This window comes from Thermothelomyces heterothallicus (genome assembly GCF_042370625.1).
Source record: "Thermothelomyces heterothallicus CBS 202.75 unplaced genomic scaffold P884_scaffold_48, whole genome shotgun sequence".
Classification (NCBI taxonomy): Eukaryota; Fungi; Ascomycota; class Sordariomycetes; order Sordariales; family Chaetomiaceae; genus Thermothelomyces; species Thermothelomyces heterothallicus.
Genome location: NW_027192609.1, coordinates 16,927 through 33,956, shown reverse-complemented (window position 1 = coordinate 33,956; position 17,030 = coordinate 16,927). Strand labels below are relative to the sequence as shown.

General features: G+C 53.0%; 8 protein-coding genes across 8 annotated transcripts; 4 read left to right on the top strand and 4 right to left on the bottom strand.

The window, feature by feature from the left end:
* Nucleotides 1-127: 127 nt before the first annotated feature.
* On the bottom strand, nt 128-1,444 carry P884DRAFT_265521 (polysaccharide lyase family 20 protein). Its single transcript, XM_069441949.1, has one exon. It carries the CDS (start codon nt 1,104-1,106, stop codon nt 354-356), a length of 753 nt encoding a protein of 250 aa, XP_069293197.1. The 5' UTR covers nt 1,107-1,444; the 3' UTR covers nt 128-353.
* Nucleotides 1,445-1,955: 511 nt separating this feature from the next.
* P884DRAFT_233227 (Alpha/Beta hydrolase protein) lies at nt 1,956-3,626 on the bottom strand. The gene is made up of 4 exons (XM_069439877.1): nt 3,022-3,626; nt 2,840-2,944; nt 2,707-2,756; nt 1,956-2,623 (listed from the first exon to the last, which is right to left on the bottom strand). The coding sequence occupies exons 1-4, from the start codon at nt 3,395-3,397 to the stop codon at nt 2,057-2,059; spliced, it is 1,098 nt and encodes a 365-aa protein (XP_069293196.1). The 5' UTR covers nt 3,398-3,626; the 3' UTR covers nt 1,956-2,056.
* Nucleotides 3,627-3,738: 112 nt separating this feature from the next.
* P884DRAFT_233223 (uncharacterized protein) lies at nt 3,739-4,900 on the top strand. The gene is made up of 2 exons (XM_069439876.1): nt 3,739-4,559; nt 4,626-4,900. Exons 1-2 carry the CDS (start codon nt 3,863-3,865, stop codon nt 4,838-4,840), a joined length of 912 nt encoding a protein of 303 aa, XP_069293195.1. The 5' UTR covers nt 3,739-3,862; the 3' UTR covers nt 4,841-4,900.
* P884DRAFT_233222 (uncharacterized protein) lies at nt 4,901-6,860 on the bottom strand. Its single transcript, XM_069439875.1, has 3 exons — nt 6,478-6,860; nt 5,648-6,426; nt 4,901-5,588 (listed from the first exon to the last, which is right to left on the bottom strand). Exons 1-3 carry the CDS (start codon nt 6,619-6,621, stop codon nt 5,057-5,059), a joined length of 1,455 nt encoding a protein of 484 aa, XP_069293194.1. The 5' UTR covers nt 6,622-6,860; the 3' UTR covers nt 4,901-5,056.
* Nucleotides 6,861-8,218: 1,358 nt separating this feature from the next.
* P884DRAFT_281357 (cytochrome P450) lies at nt 8,219-12,112 on the top strand (the record flags this gene model as incomplete). The annotated part of the gene is made up of 7 exons (XM_069443538.1): nt 8,219-8,347; nt 8,532-9,922; nt 10,314-10,317; nt 10,403-10,574; nt 10,650-10,685; nt 10,755-11,239; nt 11,312-12,112. The coding sequence occupies 7 exons, from the start codon at nt 8,219-8,221 to the stop codon at nt 12,110-12,112; spliced, it is 3,018 nt and encodes a 1,005-aa protein (XP_069293193.1).
* Nucleotides 12,113-12,829: 717 nt separating this feature from the next.
* On the top strand, nt 12,830-13,299 carry P884DRAFT_213231 (uncharacterized protein; the record flags this gene model as incomplete). Its single annotated transcript, XM_069439201.1, has 2 exons — nt 12,830-13,056; nt 13,122-13,299. 2 exons carry the CDS (start codon nt 12,830-12,832, stop codon nt 13,297-13,299), a joined length of 405 nt encoding a protein of 134 aa, XP_069293192.1.
* Nucleotides 13,300-13,435: 136 nt separating this feature from the next.
* On the bottom strand, nt 13,436-14,256 carry P884DRAFT_288343 (uncharacterized protein; the record flags this gene model as incomplete). Its single annotated transcript, XM_069443942.1, has 4 exons — nt 13,436-13,595; nt 13,650-13,981; nt 14,047-14,160; nt 14,200-14,256. 3 exons carry the CDS (start codon nt 14,254-14,256, stop codon nt 13,766-13,768), a joined length of 387 nt encoding a protein of 128 aa, XP_069293191.1. The 3' UTR covers nt 13,436-13,595; nt 13,650-13,765.
* A 484-nt stretch (nt 14,257-14,740) lies between these two features.
* On the top strand, nt 14,741-16,779 carry P884DRAFT_252722 (uncharacterized protein). Its single transcript, XM_069440744.1, has 3 exons — nt 14,741-14,883; nt 14,949-15,640; nt 15,703-16,779. Exons 1-3 carry the CDS (start codon nt 14,790-14,792, stop codon nt 16,660-16,662), a joined length of 1,746 nt encoding a protein of 581 aa, XP_069293190.1. The 5' UTR covers nt 14,741-14,789; the 3' UTR covers nt 16,663-16,779.
* Nucleotides 16,780-17,030: the final 251 nt, after the last annotated feature.

Below are 17,030 nucleotides of genomic sequence, written 5' to 3'. Positions count from 1 at the left end.
CGGAAGTTTTTCAGCGTTGTTGCTTTGTAGAGGGAATTTGCCGTTCGCTGGGCTCCGGCATCGATAGGTACGGAGACATGCGTGGCAACACAGCGCGCATGTAAACATCTAGAGAACGTGCTGGCTAGGCGGGTTGCGCTTTCACTATGCCGGTGTTTATCAATGAATTTAGTCTAATTATATACGCGGCTGTTTTTTATAGCCTGAGGTCACTGAGGAGATGCGGGGAGGACAGGCACAACGCCGGTTCGTCAAGAAGTAGGTAGTAGGTAGGTACCCAGCTTCAACCCAGCGGCGATGCGCCGGCTAGCATCCCCCACACAACAGCAGGCCCCCTGATCTGAAGCGGGCGCTTACCACGAATCGGGGTCTGCCTCTTTCTCGGTCGTGGCGATTGCAATCTTGTCATAAAACACCTGGCGGAATCCTTGAGTGCCCTTCATCCCATTGTCGTCGTGCCAACCATTGGCATACAGGCCGACACGGAACTGGAACGGGACGTCTTCGGAGACGGTGGTAGCGACGTTCTGCACGTCAACAACCTGCTCCCCGTCATACGACAGTCGGAAGTACCCCGTGGAGTCGCTCGCCCAGCGTGCCTCGATGACCACCTTGTGCCATTCGCCGGCAGTAAGCGTCACGTTCAGCGGCAGTTTCGTGGTCTTCTGATTGCAGACGCTCCCGGTTTTCAGGCGGGTGAACAGCTTTGTGCCTTCGGCCCAGAACATGGTACTGGGCATGTACGAGTCGCACTGGTCGAACGGCGCGATGAATTGCGCCAGGTCGTAGCTCTGCGCTGGTTCAAACTGCCAGTCGGGCGGGAGGCGGAAAGCAAAGCCGTAAAAGCGCGTGTCGCCGTGCTTGTAGGCATTCAAAACGCGGACCTCGGAGTGGTACCGGCCCGTGTAGGACTTGTCGTACGTCTGCGTCATGACCAGCGCCGGAGGCTGGTCGTAAAAGACATCGCTGACTTCTTTGATCTCGCCCTTGTGCTCGGTTTGTTTACCGCCCCAGCCATCCAAAGTGCCCCGATTCGTGAAGATCTGCTTTGCCCACACCGTAGGCTGCGCCGCGAGGAGGGCGATAAAAAGGGTGCGAAGTTCCATGGCCGATAATTAATCGCGTAGCGTGGACTGGGATGATGATGCGAATATACTGTGTGCCTCTTATTAGGAGATGAGGGTGGGAAGGAACGTTTTTGTCCGATGGCGCTTGAGAGATATGTTTGATTATTATACAGACTTCAACGGGGGTATTAATGGGCTCTTGACGCCCTAGAAGTTGTGTGGGGTTGTCTTTGGTTGGTTCCGTCAAAAGTTCCAACTTTAAAGTTGAAGGAACATCCAGCCCATTTGCAACCATGCAATCAAATTCTCGCACGGTCACTGAATACGAGCAACTTGGGTTCGAAACAGATGAAACCAGCCAAGCTGGCCGTTTCTGCGGGCCAACGCGGATCAGTACCGATCTGTGGGACTTTTAAAACCACCTGTGGCCGGGTTTGGGCGCCCTTATAGCCTACCATCCTGGCCGTGGTTCCCAAACGGGAGCCAGTTCTCCGTTTTGGTTCCGATACCACCTCTTCGGCCAGGCCCCACATAGAACGACCCGGAGGACCCAAGTCCCAAATTACGGGTTGAATTACCTTATTCTAAGGCCTGGCGGCCGGTTTGGAGGTAACACAAACAAATATCCTGATACACCATCAGAGGGAGAAGATATAAATACACTAGGAAGAAGCACCTCGCGGCAAAATTTAGGGTTAGGCAACACCTCCATTTTCCGGCCCATTCCCGAGCAAGAACTAAATACTAGCATGTTGCGGTTGAGAGGAGCGGGTGATCAATTGGGCAACCGGCCCAGCTGCCGTATTTGTAAGGTGAGATTGGGGGGTCCTTGGCGTTTTCGGGATTTCTTGACACGACTAACATTCGGACGGAACTTCGCAGGGGCATGCTCGAGAACAGCACCGTGAATGGTCCGAGACCTTACTACGTAGGAACTAGCTAACGCTATTAACTAAAAGTTCCCCATCCTGCCCGTTCGGGGAAGCACGTCAATCGAGACCGTGTGCCACTCTCAACGCAGCGATTGAATCACGGTCATACTCGTGCTTCCGCTTTAGGGCGTCCATGTACATGAATGTGTGGGGGCAGCCCAAGTATCTCTTGAGAGTGACCTTGTTCCCACCCGCAACAAGTTTCATGGCGTAAGCCTCGCCTTCATCTCTCAGGGGGTCGAGCTCGGCCGTCCGAATGAAGGTGTCGCAAAGGCCGCGCCAGTTAGGCGCCTCGAGGGGCTCGAGCCACCAGCTGGGCCACAGCTTCCTGAGCTCGGGTAGCTTCTCCGGTGGCATGCAAAGGCGCCCATAGTATTTGATTTGCGCCCAGGGCAGCACAGGCCCACGGTGGAACTCGTGGAAAGAAGGAAACGGCGACTCAGTGTAGTAAGTATAGCTCAGCGCTCTCGTTGCTGGTGGCACAGTAGCCATGCATAACTTCAAGGGAATGCCAGCATCCCGCGCCATGTGCTGTAGCACTATGCTGATATGTCCGCCCGCGGATATGCCGCCGACCGAGACGGAAGCTGGGTTGGCATTGAGAAGCGATGCCGACCCGCGAACCTATTAATTAGACGCAACGATCAGCCAATTTTCAGTATAAACAAAAAAAGGAAAGGAAAGAAAGAAAGAAAAACAGTCCTCACCCAGTTCAGAGCATCCCATGCATCTTGAAAGCATTTGCCCCATGTGTTTTCTTTCAGGCCGGACAGTCAGCGTTTTGGCGCCTAATCAAGAGAGTGGCATTCTCGGTAATTAGAGCAGAGCTTGGTTGCATACCCGGGCAAAGGCGATAGTCAACATCGACAACAATAACCCCTGCTTCTCTCATGCTTAGACAGTGCGCAGCTTCTGACTCCAGGCCGCCAACAACGAAGCCACCGCCTGGTTTCATGACCCAGTTAGGCTGATGCTCTTGACAGACGTAGCGAATTCTGGGGAACTAATAGTGGAAACCTGACCATGGAAGTTCAAATGAACAGGAAACGGGCCTGTGCCATGCTTCTCTCGGTCGGGGTGGTAAACTCGAACAGGGATGCTGACGCCGTCCTGTGATGGGAATGTGAGATCGGTAACCCTGGGATATCCCCTTGTGTCAAGGGCGCAAGGCACTCGGAATGCCTCCGGATGAGCGCGCAGTTCCTGGATAGATGGGGGTTTGGGGGCAACTTTCCCCGACCCAGCTGCTGCTTTGGTTCGCACTTGAGTAAAATACTCGAGAAAGTCGGGATCCAGTTTTGGAAGAATGTGCTCTTCGATCACATCTTCAACGCTCTGCACCGCTTGCTCTGTCTGGGCCCACGCCGTAAGACCCCCGGTACCAGGAAAGACGTTCATTTCGTTCAAGGGGTTGAAAATGGGAATGCTATTAATTAGGTGACCGTGATAGGTTCAATACCGGGCTGGAGTGGGAATGCCCTCAATTTGTGGCAAGGCTGCTCCTGAGGTTTTAGCAGTTAATATCGTCCCGGTCCAGGCCGCTTGACTTGGCTGGGTAAAAGTTTGGTTGCGCAGAGTGTATCTCGACGCGGTAATAGATAGGGAGGAGGAGGGGCTTTTTGAGGAGACAATGTGGAGATAATTAGAAAGGTTAGTTGGAGAAACCCCTTGTACCTGCTCCAGCAGATGCGGGGTATTAATTATGGCAGATCGCTTCTCGGCTTCTCGCGGCATCACGTTAATGGGCGGATTTGACAATTTGACAATAAAACGATCCTGCTGGGGGTGTGTAGGCAGACTCTCACGAACTAACGATCTTAGACAGCTCGCACCTCAGCAAGATCCCTGGTGTGTGTGCCCAGAATGCCGGAAACTCGGTTCAACGGAGAGGATCGTCTCCGGAACCGGAAGCCGATTCCAGCGCCGGTGCCCGCCTATCTTCCCACAGCCGGATCACCGCTGACGGTCGATACGGAGCTCTATTCATCCATCCAACAGGCCCCCCGCGTCTTGGTCGAGGAATTCACGCTCCCAATTCGGTCCGGCAAGGCCTGGAAAGCGGAAGCAGGAAGCATTATCCGAATCAGCACCCCCGAAGGACCACAGGTGGGAGATCTGAATATCTGGAATGCCCACAACCCTCGCGAGCGTTTCTGGGCATCACGAACCCGGCAGCTCCATGCAAGCCACGTGTCGACCTACGACAGGTTGTGGTCGTGCTTGCCCTACATGCGACCGCTGGTTACAATCATCTCGGACACTCTGGCCTGGTACGGCGAGGACGAGCACGGCGGCCGCGTCCACGACCTGCTCGGCACTCGTTGCGACCCCTACATCAACTCGGTCTTGAGCGGCGGACAGTACGATTTCCACTGCCACTCCAACCTGACCCGTGCGGTGCTTCCGTTTGGGCTTTCGGAATCGGATGTCCACGACGTCATAAACATCTTTCAAGTGACGGGCTTGGACGCCACGGGGAGATACTTCATGAACCCCTGTCCAGCAGAGAGCGGGGACCACATTGAGTTTCTAGCAGAGCAAGACGTCTTGATGGCTTTGAGTACGTTGTCCGTTGGACCACGGCACCGGTGTCATGCTATTATCTGACTAAACATCTTCATACTAGGTACCTGCCCTGGAGGAGATTTATCGTTGTGGGGATTTGGCGACGCTAGTGAGAAGGAAATGGTGAAGTGTTGTCGTCCGCTCAAGGTCGAGGTGTTCCGCCTTGCGGATGGCGAGTTCTTGCAAAAGGCTGGTTGGAGGCCAGCTGAACCTTCAAAGTATCATGGGATGCATGGCATGGTCGTTGTCGAGGGCGAGCCCGAGCTTACAAAGTAAATATCGGGTCTCAAACTATGACCAGAAGAGGCAAGCAAGGCAGGGATGGCTAACAATCAGCCGTCGTATTGAGTAAATATACCTGACTTTAGTGCCGAAGAGACTGGCATCGTTCAACATGTGTGTAAGCAACCTCGACATCATCATTGCGAATCAGCGCTAGGTTGCATCCCCACCAGAATGGCGATCAACAACCACAGGTAAGCTGAGAATCCGTCAATCGCTCTTGGAGCGCTTCACAACAAACGCGCCTCGGTCCATTGTGTTGATGACGATGAACCCGCTGGGGAAGAAGGGGTAATGACTCCAGGAGCCCGTGAATGTCACATTTCCTCCGCCTGGGAGATGGTCATCTTCAGGATGGGTGTCAAAGTACGCCACCTCCTTGATGCCCTTTCCGGTCGGGTCCGACGGCACAGAACGCAGATCGAGGATGCTGAGACCCAATGCGTAGTTGCTCTGATACGCGAATCCGTCCTTCACAAACTGGTTGTGGTCGATTCCCTTCCTCAGACCCTTGTAGTGACCGGTCTGCTTGGGTGCCTCGAGCGAGGTGATGTCCCAGATGTAAGAGATAGGATAACCATCCGCACCGAAGCCCGTCTTGTCGTACTCGTCGTACTCATCGTCGGCGATCAGGTATTGCTGCCACTCCGGGTCGAGCACCCAGCCCTGGTGGGTATAAGCGAACCCTTCGTAGGAGGTGTTGGAGATGACTTTGATGTTCTTCTTATCGGTAACGTCGAAACTGAGACTGATATTAGTAGCGTCTCCACATATGCTCGACTTTGTGAAACCAAAACTCACATTGTCAGGGAGTCCTCGTCGTATCCGTAGCAAATATCCCTTCCGTTGTACTTCTCGTCCGGACCTCTATACACCAGACACTGGGCGTCGTGGACGTAGCCATCTGCGCCGGTGCCGCCCAAGGTCTTGGGGTTCGACGGGTCGGTGAGATCGAAAAAGATCAAGCCCGCCCTGAGGGGTCCGTCCCTTGGTTGGAATCCGGTGGCTAACCCGTAATTCAACTCTTCATTCGTCACGACGTTGTGCGACCGGCCGAGAGGGAGGCCTTCATTCCAGAATCCCGTAAGGTCCTTGACGCTGTCAAAGACCACGGGGCTCGCCGGATCCACGTCGAGGAGCTTTCTCAGGTCGAAGATCTGAACGCCATGGTCCACAGCCTCACTGCCGATGAGGATGTAGCTCTTGTATCCCTTGATTTCCCGCCACATGGACGGGAGTGCCTTGGCGTACTGAGGCAGCCGGCCAAGGTAAATGAGCTTGCCCTGGGGACTGACCTCGGCAAAAGCAGTGCCATCCTGCTGGGCGATGGCAACGAACTCGCGGCCTTCGGGGCTTGTCCAGCCCCACGAACCTGCCCCTCTCCCGGTCGAGTTTCCGAGTTGCACGTGCGGCTTGAAGTCATAGAGATCTAGGCCCTGGCAACGATAGGTGTTGGCGGGATCACCGGGAACCAGGGATACGATACCATCCTGGCAGGGCAAGTAATCTGTCTCCTCGTCGAATGCCTCGTACTGCGACGAGTCAAAGGCTCCTTGTTCGGCCAACTGGCTCCATATTTGCTACACAAATGTCAGTCAGAATCGGTTTACGCCTCCAAGAGGGAGACCGACATGTTTCGTCGCCATGATTTGTTCATGAACGATGCCGTTATCGTAGATCGCCTTTTTGAGGGCCATGTCCACTGGCAGCTCCTTCGCTGCCACCAGCGTCAGCATTGGCACCACAGAGAGGAAGAAGGAATTTAGGGGCGCCATTATGTGGGAGGGACCGAGGGTCCGTAATAGTCAGGTACGCAGACTGATAGATCGAGGTTCTAGAATTGAGGTTATTCTCCCAAATGACAGACCACCAACTGCGCAACTAAGACCTGAGAAGAAGAGTACGGGTATTTTAAACATTTTCGTGACGGCTGGGCATCTGGCAGGGAAGGGCAAGAATCTGGGCCGATGGAACACTTCGGCACTTGCGAAACGCCTAAAGCGGCAGGTATCAGGTAACTTCCCATATGCCGTGCCGGATGTTGGCCAAGCATGAGTCTCCGTTCTGCCTTGAGCTTGTGCTCTCGCTCATCCTGGTGATCGACTTGCGGCAACTTACTGGCCAGCCATTCCTGTGGGTCACAACTTATCTCTGTGTACGACATCATTGGGTGACCTGACGTGACGGACTGAACTGGAAGGTAATCTACAACTTCGCCGAAACTGGCAGCTAACAGAAACATGCATAGCGGGAGTTGACCTGGGAGGACGGTATTGGCATGGAGGCAATGGAAGTTGACGAATAACTGGGCTGGGTGAGGTCGTTTTGGAATGTAGTGCCTCCCCGTACCATGAACGCCCCTACACCTCCTTAGTTGACGCGGATCCTAGATTTTTAAGTGTAGACTTGCCTTGGAATCCAGGACCATGCGGGAATTGAGCGGGATTGAAGGGACGGAGGGTAACGCGTAGTAACCATTTCGCGGCGTGCCACGCATATTTGGAGGGTCAGAAGTTCTCGGCAGCGTGGTCTGCCATCATCAGACGGCCAGACGTTTCGATACGGTCGTTTCGACTCGGACTCTCGGTCATGCGCGCAGCTTGCTTACACTAATGAGGACCAAGTATTCTGTACGTATTACATACCTTACACGTTTATCATCGATGCTCCGCTAGGGAAGGCAGCTGCATATATTTATAGCATTGCATTTACAGTAGGAGCGAGGGTGAGGTCGAGGAATGAGAAACTGCTCTAATGGCTATGCCTACTTAAGAAAACCGGCCACAAGTAGGCCCTGATCTTCGTCTCCCGTGCGCGACCGGTTCTGTCTTCGAACCGCGTGGAGTTGAATTCGAGTGGACCACTCACTGCCCAAGGCCTCAGCGGCCAGCGGAACGCACAATTACGAGAGCCCCGCTCGGCACCCCGGCGTCTCCTCCCCCCACCATGACGACATCAGAAGAAGATGGCACAGGCCAGTTCGACCATTCAGAAGCCACCTGATTACCTTCTAGCAGGTGGATAGCTGACTGCCCCTCGTTTGGTTGCCGGGGCCCCCGCTCATAAGCGATCCAGAAAGTCTTGGAATGAAGCTTGTCCGACTGCCTGTTTGGCTGAGGTCGGTGCCAATGTTTCATCCCGCGCATAACAAACTGCGCGGAGGTGCCCCGGACCGTTACCCAGACATTCTCGGCATCCACTCTACTCCAGTCCACCGCTCGCCTTTCGTTTTCCCCTCCTCACGCCATTTTGATGACACCCCTCCTCACCGGTGTTCGAAACGCCTACCGGACGATCCGTACAGCTCGACCATTGTCGCCAACTTGGACGCTACGAAGCTCTCGGCGCTTTTTCTTGGGCGAAAGACGCAACATGGCGCAGGAATACAAGTTGAAGGGGGTTACCTCGCTCGCGCTGAAGCCCGGCGAAAAACAAGAGGTGGAAGTAGAGGGCCTTGATGGAAAGGTCCTGCTCGTCAATGCCGGCGGAACGGTCCAGGCGGTCGGACCCAAGTGCACCCACTACGGGGCACCCCTCGTCAAGGGCGTCTTGGGGACCAACGGGATCATCACTTGCCCATGGCACGGAGGTAACAACCCCCCATCTCTTCTGCCTCGCCCTGATCGCGATATACTGCCTGCTAACCACTCGGGTCCATCCATCTGCAGCTTGCTTCAACACCAAGACGGGCGACGTCGAGGACGCGCCTGCGCTGAACGCGCTTCCTGTCTTCAAAGCCACCGAGCGCGATGGTGCTGTTTACATCACCGGCGATGCGGACACGATTAAGCGGGGCCACCGCACACCCAAGTTCAAGTGCACCGCCACCGGCGGCGATAAAGTTGTCGTTGTGGGAGGCGGGTCAGGAGCGCTGGGCGCCATCGAGGCTCTGCGAAGCGGTGGTTACCAGGGAGCCATCATTCTCATCTCCAACGAGGGGTACCTGCCCATCGACCGGCCGAAGCTCAGCAAGGCATTGTTAACCGATCTTGCGAAGTTGCAGTGGCGGGATGAGGGCTGGTATAAGGACGGCAGCGTGGATATCGTGAACGACGAGGTCACGGCGGTGGATTTCGCGACAAAGACGGTCACGACCAAGTCCGGAGGCAAGTTCGCCTACACCAAACTCGTTCTATCTACTGGCGGCACGCCTCGGCGGCTGCCCCTGCCAGGATTCAAAGATCTCGGCAACATCTTCACATTGCGCACTGTCCATGACGCGAAACGGATCGTTGATGCCATTGGTGACAAGGGCAAGAAGATTGTCATTATCGGATCCTCCTTCATCGGCATGGAGATCGCCGTGGCCACAGCAAACGGCAATGACGTGACAGTCGTAGGAATGGAAAAGGCACCGCTGGAACGCGTCCTTGGGGAGAAAGTTGGCAACATCATCAAGAAGGGCGTGGAAGCGAAGGGCGTCAAATTTTACCTGTCGGCAGGTGTTGACAGGGCCGAGCCATCTGCGTCCGCTCCGTCGAACGTCGGGTCGGTCCACCTCAAGGACGGCACGAAGCTCGAAGCGGACCTCGTCATCCTCGGAGTCGGCGTTGCGCCCGCGACCGAGTATCTCAAGAACAACAGCGCGGTTCAGCTCGAGCAGGATGGGAGCCTAAGGGTCGACGAGGCGTTTGCGGTAGTGGGTCTGCAGGACGTGTATGCCATTGGCGACATTGCCACGCACCCCTACCGTGGACCGGGCGGAGATGGCAAACTCGTGCGCATCGAGCATTGGAATGTTGCTCAGAACGCAGGCCGGACTGTTGCGAGCCACATTCTCAACCCGGACCGCACGCCAGAGTTTCACACCCCTGTGTTCTGGAGCGCCCTTGGCTCGCAGCTGCGCTACTGTGGCAACACGATGGCCAGTGGATGGGACGACGTGGTGTTGCAGGGAGACCCGGAGCAGGGCAAGTGGGTAGCGTATTATGCGAAGGGGCAGACCGTTGTCGCCATGGCGAGCATGGGGATGGATCCGGCAATGGCCCAGTGTTCCCAGCTCATGGCGCTCAACAGGATGCCCAGCAAGGCCCAGTTGGAAGGTGGACTGGATATCCTGAGTCTCGGACCTCCCCAGTAAGTCTGCGCCGCGGCGGGCGAGCAGAGCGTGGTCGTTATTATCGTTAAGCTGATACTCTCCTTGCTGCAGAAACGAAGCTATGCGCAAGGAGTAAAATATGATTATGACTTCTCTTGTACTTCAGTACTTTCCTCCACAATGGAACCCTAACCCTAATTTATGAAATTTTCGTTTCAAGGTAAAGTCTCCATCAGTGAACTTGAACATTCGGACGCTCGGAAACTGTCGCACCACTTTCGACGGCACACCCAATGCCAAGGGTGGAGCGTTCTCTACGTTGTATGTAACCTGAGTGCATGGAAAAGAGTAAAAACGCTCACAAGAGCAGTCTAGATGTCACCGAACCTGCTTCTATGATGCATCTCTGGGAACTGGTGCGTCTGGCAGCCAGGTTGCTAGGCCTTTCTGTCGCCCTCGCTTCATTGGTATTGGTCAATATCGCCATCTATCGACTCTTCTTTCATCCTCTGGCACAGATCCCGGGACCGACACTCGCCGCCATCTCCAATGTTTGGCAGGCGCGCCATGTGCGAGACGGCCGCGCCCGTGAGTTGGGCAAGACGTTGCACAGGCAATACGGGCCCATGGTCCGCGTAGGGCCCAACGAGGTTTGGTTTGATTCCGAGGAAGCATTTAGGGAAATATACGGTAAGGTTATGGTCTTTTTGAATCTAGCTTCCAGGGATATTACAGTAAAATCACGGGAAAACTGACGGCTTACAGGCGCCGGTCATGGCTATGAGAAGTCAGACTTCTACCGTGCGTGACAACCTAATTAATCATCCCCTATGGCATAATGCCTCACCAATACTTATTTCGTCAATTTAGTGGCAACGGCTCTGAACAAACCATGTCTGGACTGGAAACTCCGTCCTCATTTTCCTGACACACTCGATTTTCTCTCCGAGTTCGATGTTAAGCGGTACAGAATGCAAAGGCGACTTATTGGGCCGCTATATCAGTCACCTAGTCTCCGGAGATTTGAATCGGCCGTCTATCGCGTCATTGCCGCTGCCATTACCGAGCTGAAGGCGTTGGATGGTGCGGAAGTTGACTTGAAGGAATGGATGCACATCATTGCCGTCGAATGTCTTGGGGCTGTCGTTCTCTCATGGTCGCCTCGATACATCCAGGCACGCTCTGATGGTGGTACCAGCACCCAGAGTTACCTCGGATGGAAACGAAAGAGTGTGTTCGGCCTGTTTCCTACCGTCACTAGGCTGTCGTTCATCTCTAAGACGTTAAGTCGAGTGTTTGCCAATATCTGGGGGGTGACTTTCAAGACGCCCAAGGGTTTCAAGCCCTTCTTTACGGTTAGTGTTGGTGCTGTTTCTTTCTTTCTTTTTTTTCCTCTTCCTTTCACAGTTTGCTGACCTCCTGCCAAGCCCGTGTATCAAAAGACGTCCAAAAGAATCGCCAATGCCCTTCGGTCACCGTCTCACCCGGGTGGTAAACGAAGAGCCATCAACGACCTGCTCGAGAATCTAATCTCCTTACACAAAGAGAGGCCCGAGTTCAATGAGACCTATCTGCGCCGACTCGCCGTGACCAATTTCGGTGCCGGCCACGAGACTATGTGCTCAGCACTAACCGCGGCCATGGCCATGATTGGGTCTCATCATGGGGTCCGACGCAGGGTCGTGGAGGAGGTCCGCAGCGACCTGGACGCCTCTGGAGCCGACAACGGACTCCGTTTGCGCTACACTCGAGCCAGCATCAAGGAAGCCCAGCGGTTACACCCCGTCATTGGGATGTCACTTTCGCGCAAGGTTCCCCAAGGCGGTACTTTGCTTCACGGTCTCTATTTCCCCGCCGGTACTACGGTCGGGTGCAATCCCGTGGCGTTACACCGGAATCCTAACATCTTTGGAGAAGATGCAGGAAGATACAACCCAGACAGATGGTTGCAGGACGACGATGTGGTTCGGCGAATGGAGAGGTTCAATCTCACATGGGGAGGAGGAGCCCGATCTTGTCCCGGCAGACATCTCGCCGAGCTGGTCGTGCACAAAGTGGTTCCCGCGCTCTTCAAGGAATTTGACATTGAGATCACGGTAATGCCCGAGGAAACCGAGATGCCATCCTATTTTATGTCCATGATGACAGGGGTCAAAGCAAAGTTTCATCGGGTGCCGCACGAGACAGGGAACAAGACCGGGAACAGTAGTGTCGAAGTGCACGACTAGGTTGGTGGGCACCTACGTCCATAAGTAGCTATCGTCTATCATAGAGGGAGAATTGGAATGCTAGGATTTTCATAAGTTGTCCTTTTTACCTGGTTATTCATGATTCGCACATGCTTAAAGCACTTGGCTCGATGCATTGGAGGCATAATTACCTGTTCATAAGACGTATTAATAATTTAAGCAAGGCCGGGCTGGATGGCTTTCATAGTAGCCACATAATTAAGAGGGAGCCATGTCGTAAGATGCCAGCGCCAATTGTGCAAAAAACACCTGATCTTATGACAAGGCTGTAAAACTCTGCGAGGGATATGGATTTTCCTATGCTTACGTTTCTTGCTAGTTGTGGCATCATCAAAAGAGCAGAAGTCTCCCCAGATCGATGCCAAGACACACTCTCACTCCGATCTAATCATCCGTTGGATTTCCCGGGACAAGCATGTGACCTCCCTAAGTTTACGGCTAGCTAGCATTTTCCCTATATTTTAGCTTTGTCAGGTTAACGCGTCGTCTCTCCAGGGGTATCCCAGGGGTTCTAGCCCTTGACATTTGCTTTGCCACCCTGAGGTCATAGGCGAGGCAGTTAGAGGAGGCGAACAAAGATATTATGTTTCGCACTCTGCTTCCATCCCAGGTATCTTGCTCTCCCTGCTCTCCATACTTAGGCCGTGTTCCATATTCTATTCTCCATCGTCGCCAGGAACACAAGACCTTGCAGTAATGTTTGGGCTAAAGCGAGGAATTGCAGCATTGCAGAGACAGACTGGAGGGGGTTTCTCCTCTAGCAAAAATGCTCTCATCAAGAACCATGCTGTCTATGGTTTCCCTGCCGGCAGACCAAAATTCACACAAGCTCGCAATTGGTCATCGTTTTCTGGGAAAAATAAGGATGATATGGGTGGTCCTGGCGGACAGGAGCATTTTCCCGAAAGCACGGCTTTGAGAAGGTACGATCCGCGAGGACCATACGTCGGTGAAACCCAGTACAGAGGGAAACTCTAACGGTGACTAGAAGATTCAGGATCACTACCATGTACGGAGTCTTAGCAGCCTGCGTTATTCTTGCCGGAACAAGAATAGTTAGGCGATATGCGAACCCAACCGCGGGGTATGTTCTGGTACACGACTCGTCCAAGGGAGAGTTGGACGATGTAAAGTATATCAAGGAATCTGAGCTTCCACGAAAGTGAAAGTCGGACATTTGTATACGACTAATACGTGAATCTATTGTAATGTATCTAATATCAAACTATGAGAGGGTCGCACATGATATCTTGTCTTAGAGGGTCCGATATGCTATACTAGGGCTGCAAAATTCAAGAAATTGTTCGTAATTAAATAATCGCGATAGTAGAGACTGATGTGTCACATGCAACGATGAATTTCCAACACGTTCTCGGCCTTAAATGAACTCGCAGTTAGATTGGTCAGTATTGACAACATCGGTAAGGTTGGTTCCGAGAAGTTCAGCGCTCTTGATTCAAGCCTACCGAATGAGTTAGCATAATACTCAGAACACCGATAGCAGTGTAGGCCTTACATTGATCAGCCTCTCGTCAGGATACTGCTGGCGGCTCAAAATAATAGCGTGGTAAACTTGATGGACTGAACCAAAGAGAGCTCGCCAGTGTAATTAGTCTGTTTCCATCGGCTACTTCATACCCTCTTCATTAAGCGGGGAAGAAGTACGGACATACCATGCACACTGTAATAATTTGGCCCAGGGCAATCTGATGGTTTTTCGCCTGGGAATTGGATGCGGAAAACACCAGCCGCTCCATACTCGGGATCGGCAGGAGTTGCCGTCCCATGAATCTTGACAGGTCTGTCCCTAGCTTCGCAGTTGTTGTTCACCTGGACAGTGCCGTTGTCCTAAATGACTTGTTAACAGGGCCTTCTCCTAGATCAACCCCCAAGGGGGAAGCGATATAGCTCACTTTCAAACTATATCCGGCAAAGATGGATGTGCAGTTGGCGGTATATAGTGCGATAATTCCAGCTACCTGATACCAACGTCCAAGATACGTGTCAAGCTCGAATCCAATGTCAGGCTTCGGGTAAAAGCACTGCCCATCCTAGCGTGACGGAACAACGTTTTTAGCTGCCGTGATCGTAGCAAGAAGGGAGACAAAAGCGAACGAGAGCATGGTGTAAGTGTTTTAAGAAACTTGCTTTTTTCCCGTAGGAGGCAGTCTAGTCAAAGTTGACATCTAAAATGAAAGAGCGACATCCTTTGTTTTATAGAAACACAATACCTCTGATGCACTGCGATGAGTCTGTGGATACTTGGCGCAAAGAGTCGTCGTGGATCGATAGACATCGTAGCATCTCGGGGCCGCGACGAAGACGGGGGGTAAACGAGACCTCCCGGCCGTCAGCTATTTAGCTTCGCTTCAATGAAACTGACGAACTTGTTTACGTGCGCTCGTTACCGTGACTCATTGAGTATTTATTCGCGGATAATTCGGTAACCTTCCTCCGGCCCAAGAGCCTGCCAGGTGTCCTCAGGTGTCGACAGGTGCTAATAAACGTTGAGTCGTGAAATGAACAGAAAGCCAAGGCGCGGTGTCGCTCGAAGTTGCATGCTTCAGTACTCCCTTCTCAATAACTACGCCAGCTGCTCTATGCCTTGCTCTCGGCCTTCCAATTCTACAGGAACGTCACTGGTAATAAACCCACCATGGGTGACCATGGTGACCGTGGCCATCTTGGGCTTTATCCTCGCTGCGGCCTCTGTACCGATTTCATATTCCGACACGAAAGAGTCATAGCGCGTATGCTGCCAAGGGCATTCCCATCTCTTCATATCTCTTTTCTATATACTAAGCCGTGCTTGTAGTCTTCGGAAACCAGGATTCGACCTCGTATCGTGGCCATACCCGGCCTTTCCCCTTCCCGCAACAAGGCTACAGCCGTACAAGAATCGATGGCTATTTGCTATGTCGCCGTCCTGACTGCTATCGCTGCGCAGCCTCGCCCGAGTTCATTCCAGTTCACCAAGAGTGCTTCGAGATCTTTCGGCAGCGATGTTCAGCCCCGGATGCCTTGCATCGCCTCTGGGTCTTGGCCGCTTGGAGAAGTCCGTGGCGCCGAGCCCAGCCCATCCATTTCTCAAACAGCCTGGTCGACGTGCCGATTTTGAGGGCGATATGCCAACTTTGCGGATTGCCGCCTCTGCACACATTACCGCAGGAGATACTGGAGATAATTCGCCATTACTCCCAACATCTGCTGTTGTGGAGATGTGATCCGGTTTTTCGAGTAGCCGCCCAAATCTCAGCTACAGCTCCCGAGCCTCTCCTCACAGTTCCTCTCTACAACTTGCATTCTTGGGAGCGTGATGGGATGCTCCAACGTGTCACGGCATCTCAGTCGGCCCTTTCAACGCTAAGGTTAACCATCGACTCTAGTGGCATTAGCAAGGTCGAACGCCTTCCTCACCGACCGAAGTACAAGGGGGAGTGTACCAGTCGGTTCGCATTCATCGTCATACAAGACGACTCCGCTTTAGGAGTCCAAGCACAGCTCAAGGTATGAACCTCTTACCGAAGTGTTTGGCGATGCCTATATCGCTAACCATCTTTGAGTTACAGGACGGATGCTTGCGTCTTGTATTCCCACACCAACCCTCTTTTCAACTCTGGAATACACCTACCCCACCAAGTCTTGCTCTTTGTCGAGCGTACCCTGCCGATATTACTCGCTGCCAAAATTTTCATGCTGTTGAAATGGACAAGATAACTGGCCTTACCTTCTTCTTCTCTGGCGGCTGCTTGTTCGGCATTCACGTTCATCGCCTCCGAGGATCCTGCGCCATGGACTCTTACATTCGGGCTTTTTCCAACCGAAGACGCCGAAGCATTGTTTGGCTCTATGTACCTATCTCAACGGGAGATCGTCTCCTTCTTATCGGTATCCGAGAGGGTCTACAGAGCCGGACCCAAAGCATTGTCATTCGGACCAAGCTCGTCGGCGACGTCTTTGTCGGTATGCAATGGAATGGCAGCATCAGGGATAGCAGCCTGGGTGCCTCCCCTCCGTTGACAATGGTCTACGGTGAACCGAAGGAAGGCAATCCGGTTTGCTTCTTCGGAGCATACTGCAGAACACCGGCTGATACAAGTCTCTCCAAGCCGTTTCGCTTGCCAAACCCGTATGGTAGTCCTCTCGGCGACGAGGCCTACTTCTCCTGGGCCCCACTAAGTGGCGTTTCTTCAACGCTGGTCTTTTATGATGAGAGCAATGGGGCTTGTAGAGGCATTCTCCTCTGTTACGAGAATGGGGGTTCCCGATCCGTTGGCCAGTGCCGCCTCCAAGTAGACCCTACAGAGGAAGTCGCTCAACCAGTCTGGTTCTGTTTCCGTGTCGATTCATGTCCTGGGCGCTTCAACCGTAATCATTATATAGCGCGTGTGAAGTTCAAACAAACCCGTCAAGCTTGTGAGACAGTGGAAGACGAGGTATGGGAGTGTCGTCAACTGGAGGGTTTGATCAAGTTCTGGTTTACCCCTGAATCATGTTTTATAGCCATTGACGACTGCGTTGGAATTTGAAACTCTTGAACCCTATGAGAGCAGCAATAATACTTAATCTCACAATCTTCTATCAACTGAAACCGAGTCACTAGAGAAGCAACTTAGCAATCCAAGTTTATAGGGGTGATGGTAAAGAGGTCGAGAAGAGAAAGTCAGAGGGCTCAAAGATCAAAACGAGCTACGGCCGAGAGAAAGGCGACTTAAAAGATGAGCAGTAACGAAACCAAATAGAGTAAAAAAAAGAACACGAGAATTCCCCATGAAACTGTAGAGGTGGTAAATATTGTCAACCAAGCTGTCTGGCCCAGGAGACCGTCTTCTATCCAAGACGATAAGCCCACACTGTTAGGTTGTCCCGCTTTTCCTTGATCCAATCATCCTCTGTT

Excerpts from the sequence above, each read along its gene's own strand:
- P884DRAFT_233223 (XM_069439876.1), top strand. The coding sequence starts at position 3,863 with ATGCCGGAAACTCGGTTCAACGGAGAGGATCGTCTCCGGAACCGGAAG. Across the intron at positions 4,560-4,625 it reads AGACGTCTTGATGGCTTTGA|GTACCTGCCCTGGAGGAGAT; the intron begins GTACGTTGTCCG and ends TCTTCATACTAG.
- P884DRAFT_265521 (XM_069441949.1), bottom strand. The coding sequence starts at position 1,106 with ATGGAACTTCGCACCCTTTTTATCGCCCTCCTCGCGGCGCAGCCTACG.
- P884DRAFT_233222 (XM_069439875.1), bottom strand. The coding sequence starts at position 6,621 with ATGGCGCCCCTAAATTCCTTCTTCCTCTCTGTGGTGCCAATGCTGACG. Across the intron at positions 6,427-6,477 it reads AAATCATGGCGACGAAACAT|CAAATATGGAGCCAGTTGGC; the intron begins GTCGGTCTCCCT and ends ACATTTGTGTAG. Across the intron at positions 5,589-5,647 it reads GACGAGGACTCCCTGACAAT|TTTCGACGTTACCGATAAGA; the intron begins GTGAGTTTTGGT and ends TATCAGTCTCAG.
- P884DRAFT_233227 (XM_069439877.1), bottom strand. The coding sequence starts at position 3,397 with ATGAACGTCTTTCCTGGTACCGGGGGTCTTACGGCGTGGGCCCAGACA. Across the intron at positions 2,945-3,021 it reads TGTTCATTTGAACTTCCATG|GCGGTGGCTTCGTTGTTGGC; the intron begins GTCAGGTTTCCA and ends TCATGAAACCAG. Across the intron at positions 2,757-2,839 it reads TGACTATCGCCTTTGCCCGG|AAAACACATGGGGCAAATGC; the intron begins GTATGCAACCAA and ends CCGGCCTGAAAG.
- P884DRAFT_252722 (XM_069440744.1), top strand. The coding sequence starts at position 14,790 with ATGGGTGACCATGGTGACCGTGGCCATCTTGGGCTTTATCCTCGCTGC. Across the intron at positions 14,884-14,948 it reads ACACGAAAGAGTCATAGCGC|TCTTCGGAAACCAGGATTCG; the intron begins GTATGCTGCCAA and ends CCGTGCTTGTAG. Across the intron at positions 15,641-15,702 it reads GAGTCCAAGCACAGCTCAAG|GACGGATGCTTGCGTCTTGT; the intron begins GTATGAACCTCT and ends TTTGAGTTACAG.